At 32.7% G+C, this 6,147-nt stretch overlaps 1 protein-coding gene across 2 annotated transcripts in view; it reads right to left on the bottom strand.

The window, feature by feature from the left end:
• Window positions 1-6,147, bottom strand: part of MGAT4C (MGAT4 family, member C) — an 89,494-nt gene that overhangs the window by 7,016 nt on the left and 76,331 nt on the right. For both annotated transcript variants that reach the window (XM_012651713.1, XM_012651714.1), the window contains exon 3: window positions 2,246-2,393. In XM_012651713.1, the coding sequence (XP_012507167.1) occupies window positions 2,246-2,393 (148 nt within the window). The remainder of the gene's footprint in view (window positions 1-2,245; window positions 2,394-6,147) is intronic.

Here is a 6,147-nt window from a genome sequence, read left to right as displayed (position 1 = left end):
ACTGAGAAAAGACAGTTCACCTCTGAGAAGCGTTAGATGTCTTTTATTGAAATAGTTTCACTCTTTAAAGCTCTCATTCTCATATGACTCAGAACTGAATAAAATTTCTGAACTACCATTTGGAAAATGGGGAAACTTTTATATGTACCAAGATCATTGTTTTAATATAAACGCCTACATGATGTGAGTTGCATAATACTGAAAAAGCCTCATTTCAACTAGTAAGAAAAATTTTTCTTGAATGGGGCTTTTTCAGTATCATACAAATCATATTATGTAGAAAAACTTGGTAGTTTGTCCGAATGGTTGAGATTTACATATTGAAAATATGCCCAGGCTTTTAACTCTGATTTCTATTGCAACACAAATATGTTGTTATCTACTACCATTAAACTTTAAGCCACCAGACTTCACTAGTAGTCAATGATAGTCAACACTTATAAAACACTTTCTATGTAAGAGGCAGGAGTTCATGCATTTTATCTGTCATATGCATCTTATATGTTTATAATAGTCTTTCGGGATAGGTTTGCTATTTCATCACTTTGTTTTACATATGAGGAAATAAAGTCATAGTGCGATGAAGTAATTTTTGCAAAGTGTTACACTTAGTAGGCAGTGTGGTGCCAAGATTCAAACTGCCCCACTTTTACCCTCTGTGTTATATTGCTTCTTTAGTATAAAGCGGCTGGCATGTGTGCCAATAGAAATTAGCAAATCTAGCATGGAAAAGAGGGATCAGTAATGTTTAAACAAAGGTGGAGTAACAGATGGATATGAAAAAGTAGTGGCAGTCTTGTGCAGTTAGAAGGAAGCCTAAGAACACTCGACATTTGAAATGATGGAATGAAAGAAATTAAGATCTAAAGAAACCTACATTAATTTAACAGTTTTCTCAACCTGGTGATCACAAATTCACTCAAATAAACACTTCTTCAAAGCAAAGTCAATTTTTGTGGTCCCCACATAATTTATTAAGAAGTTCATTATATTTCATTGATTCTAAGATTTGTATTTTTCATGCTGATACATTTAAAAATCAGGTTGCATATTACAATTGACGGCATCTTATGAATAAAACTGGTAATTCTTACATTTTCTTAGTGGTATATTAATTAAATAATAGTACTTGTTTATAAGGTATGGTGTCTTGGAATCCATGAAATACAGTATGTAATTTCTTGGCTCCAAACATTTTTTTTAACTGACGGTAGTGTGTTGAATAGTTTACTCCGAAAATCCGTGTTTACCTGGAACTTCAAAATGCAATTTTATTAGTAAATAGGGTTTTTGTAGATGTAATTGGTTACATCATGAGATGAAATAATTCTGGATTTAGGGGTGGGCCCTAAATTCCATTACTTACATCCTTATAAGAAGAAGACAAGACACAGAAAGACAAAAGGAAGAAGGACATGATAGAGGTAGGGATTAGATTTATGCTGCTAAAAGCCAAATAATTCCAGGAGCTGCCAGAGACTGGAAGAAGCAAGGATTCTCCCTTAGGAATTCTGGAGGGAGTGTGGCCCTGCCAACACCTTGATTTCAACTCTTGGGCTCCAGAACAATGAGAGAAAAAATTGTTGTTTTTTTAAAACTTTGTGGTAATTTGTTATAGCAGAACAAGGAAACTATTGCACTTTCACTAATTCAAAACCTGTGGCAAGTCATAAAACCCAAACCATTAGAGGTTGGAAAATGTAGCAATATGGGAATAGGTATTTTGATAACACAACAAAGTGACTACAATTGAGAATAAATTAAGGTATACTTTAAAATAACTAAAAGAGTGGAATTGGAATGTTCCTAGGACAAAGAATTGACAAATGCTCAAGCAATCCTCCTGCCTCAGCCTCCCCAGTAGCTGGGACTATAGGTGCTCACCACGGTGCCCTGTTAATTTTTCTATTTTTAGTAGAGATGGGGTCTTGCTCTTGCTCCAGCTGATCTCAAACTCCTGAACTCAAGTGATCCTCCTGCCTCGGCCTCCCAGAGTGCTAGGATTACAAGTGTGAGCCACCATGCCCCGCCTACAATTAGGCATATTATTTAATTTTTTGTTATTAAGGGAATTGGGTGAGTATAGTAATTGCAATTTGTGAAGGAACATTGAATTCCTTCCCAAAGAATATATTATATTAGTAAAGGCCTTAAACTTTTATTGCTACACAAATAAAACAAATGTTCATTATTTGAAAACAAAATATTTTATATATTCTTTATTTAAAAGTGTACAGATACTTACGTTTTCTTTGTAAAGGTGTGGCAGCTAGGTAGCGATAGGTGACATTTATGGCTCCTGAGAAATTAGATAAATCCTTGAAAGTGTGAACATAACGTTCTGAATTCAGTTGATGTGTGGATGTTTCCCTTATAAGTTGTTTGTGTCCCTCCTAAATCCCAAAAAAGAGGCAAAGAAAAAAACCATAGATGGCCTTGGGTTAAATAAACTTTATCTTTACACAGTGAATATATGAGTATGATATATATATATATATATATATATATATATATATATAATATGGGGAGGTTGTGCAAATCTTAATTGATGACATCATAAGCTGTAGATCATCACCACTTACCTGATTTCCTACCTGGAGTTTCTGGTCCAGGCTCTCCTGTATTCCACTCTGTGTACTACAGTTACATTGTTTTTCTACAGCATACACAAATAATGGCATTCTCTTTTTTTCTGTAATTAATTCATTTTTTTTGCTGAATGACATTTCATTGTTTGGGAATACTACATTTTATATATTCACTCAGTTGATGAGCATTTGAGCTGGGAACTATTGGGCTATGAACAAATCTGCTATGAACATTCATATACAAGAGTTTAGACATATGTTTTCATTTTTTTTGTGTACATGCCTAGGAGTGGAATCACTGAGTCATATGGTTACTTATATGTTTAACATTTTGAGGAACTGCCAAATTGTTTTTCAAAGTGGCTGTACCATTTACATTCTTACCAGCCATGGATGAGGTTTCCAATTTCTCCACATCCTTGACAATACTGGTTATGATTTGCATTTTTGATAATAGTTACCCTAGTAGGTGTGAAGTGATATCTCCTGTAATTTTGAATTGCATTTGTATAATGGCTAATTTTTGGTTATCTTGAACATTTTTTCATATGTATATTGTCCATTTTTATATCTTCTTTGAAGTGATGTCTTTTCAGATATTCATTTTTTAATGGTTTATTTTTATTATTGAGTATTGAGTTTATTCTATATTCTGGGCATAAGTCTCTTATCAGATACATGATTTACAGGTGTTTTTACCCATCCAGTCAGCTGTCTTCTTGATGGCATCTTTTAAATTTTGATAAAATTAAATTTATTAATAACTATTTTTCTTTTGTTGCTTGTGCATTTGGTGCCCTATCCAAGATCACTAAGATTTACTCCTATACTTTATTCTTAGAGTTTTATTGTTTTAGTTCTTACATTGAGGTCTATGAACCATTTGAGTTAATTTTTCTATACAGTGTTAGGTAAGGAGTTCCATTTCGTTCTTTTGTGTTCAGCTAATCAGTTGTCCTGGCACTATTTGTTGAAAAGACTTCTTTCCCTATTGAATTATCATGGCATGCTTGTTGAAAATAAAGTAGCTATAAAGGTAAGGCTTTATTTCTGGGCTCTGAAATCTATTTTATTAGTCTATCTTTATGTTAGTAACACACTGCCATTCTCGTTAAAAAAAAAAAATCTCAACATGGAAATTCACACCACCTTTATGTTAAGATTCAAATATTTTTTAACAATAAATCAAGGATCTTAAAATCTTACGATAATCTATTATAGTTTCATCTGAGGTTGATTTCCATGAAATTACCCATATTTGAGTCATATTAGGCTATTTACTCTTCTTCCTCAAGCAGCATCAAATAAAAGAACACACTTTATCTCTATGATTGTAAAACGTTAGGAATGATTTGAAAGGTGGCAGTGGACAAAAAGTTGGATTTTGGATAATTTATTAATTAAAAGTTTACATAAGTCATTTATATGGCCACTGTCTAGCTGTTGAGAATGGCTAGCCACAGTCCTTGTGACATGGCAGTAATTTTTTCAAGTGTCTTGAAGTAACCTCAATTAGGACACATTTGTACCGAGTCAAGAAAGTGTGTACTCACTTTCTCATGGTAATATTAATATATTTGCTTGTGTGTGTGTGCATGTGCGTATGTGTATGGCATTCTGTTGGAGGTAAATTCTAATCCTTTTATACTTAAGATTCTTCTTATCCATGTAGTGGTGAACTTTTCATCTCATTAAATCTCCAGGAAGGTTTATATTCAAGAAAACATTCATATCCCGGTTAAAATATATCCCGTTAGCCATAAATTGCCCTTTTTTGATATAAGTTGGATGGTAAATGTTGATTATCTAATCATCGTTTGATCAAGTTTTTATTGGCTATACCTTACTAGCAAAATGAGTATTCATTTGGCTTGTATACGTGGTTTATTATCATTGGTAGAACACATTTTGGGGCAACCTAACTAGAAAGAAATGTTTCTTTTTTGGTAAGGTGTGCACTCTACTCTGTTATGCTACGTAGATCTACTTCTACCATTCAGTTTAAGATGTCAGGCCAAGCACATGCAAGTTATTAAGACTATAGAGAAAATAAATGCATTAAGTAACTTTGGTCCTGATCATTATTTTGCAGTGATCATTAAAATGTTAATTAAACCCCTGCTCTAAAAGATTAGACAAGACTCAAATACAAGTTTCACCTCCATTGAAACATTCAGTACTTTGTGTCAAACTCAAATGTCAATGGAAAAAAGCATTAGTTCAAAATTTTAAATCTATTGTCCAGACTGGAATATTCTTAGAATAAAAATTGAGCATAGTAGACCATGACCACAGATTTATAAGAGCTTTCAGTATGGTTCTCTACTAAATAGAGACTGGTTTTGAATAACTTTTCTGTATATCCAATTATGTTTATGAACCTAAAAACCTATGTTTATTTGGTCTTTAATAGTATATTTCTGTATTTTATATTGGCTTGATAATTTTGACAAATCAAAATACTTTATTTTTTTTAAAGCATTCATAATGAACTTGCCATCTGTAAAAGCTATACACTTTCAAAATACTTGAAATTAAACCTTAGATGCTAAATTTCTTAGAAATATACTAATCGAATATCCACTGAGTTATCATTTTAAATTCTTTACACATAAATATTTTCATTAGGATGTTTGCAAATCTATAAAACATCATTAAAGTCTAAAACAAACAAATTTAGGATTGTCAAAAAGTAACTGGGGACTCAGTTTAGCACTAACTACTTGAATAGTAATGTAATGGTGTACACACTTAATAGGGTTTAGAAGAAATTTCTATAAAAATCACAGTAGTCGTAGCACTACATTCATTTTACCATTCTGTTCTTATGCAATGTTAATAAGGGAAGTGCGGGATATTGAATACTTCTTTGAGAATTCTGTCCTGAACACATAAAAATCGAAATCTTTTCTGTGGTAAGATGGAGTGCATTCATCCTGATTTAAGGACATAAGAGAATATAAAAGGAAATGAAACTTATATGAAATCACTTTATTATATTCTCAAGAACAAGCTTCTTTACACTTTTCAGCATAAATAAATAATGTAACTTTCACCTGAGTCAGCCTTATTGGCTGCTTTCCAGAGGCATCTACCTGAACAGCCAGGCTTTCCCTGGATACCTTCTTTCTGTAGCTACTATACTATAGTATATTTCTCAATAATAAGACAAGACTTTATACAATCATTTTCTGGATGGGAACGCCATTCAATGGACTAGCTACAGACTAAATATATACCCTGGTGGCTACTTTGAAGATGCTCGCATCCAAGAGGCTAAGTTGATTGAGCATGCAGCGTCTCTTCTACTTAGTTTGCCTTGTAATGTTATTTGTCTCTTACACTAAGCTTGGCTTTTTTTTTTTTTTTCACTGAAAGGCACGTATGTCTCTAATACATAAGCAAATACACTAAACTGTTAATACGCCTAGGATTTCAGGGCACAAATGTATTTTCTAGCAAAAAGAGCACAATAGAATCTGCTAAGTAACTCCAGAGACCTTACTGTAATACTTCTAACTATTCATCTGATTTATTTGAATTATAAGTATTATTTTTC

Source organism: Propithecus coquereli, unplaced genomic scaffold, assembly GCF_000956105.1.
Source record: "Propithecus coquereli isolate 6110/MARCELLA unplaced genomic scaffold, Pcoq_1.0 Scaffold363, whole genome shotgun sequence".
NCBI lineage: Eukaryota > Metazoa > Chordata > Mammalia > Primates > Indriidae > Propithecus > Propithecus coquereli.
The sequence above is the reverse complement of the archived record's forward strand: the minus strand, read 5'-3'. Positions and strand labels throughout refer to the sequence as shown.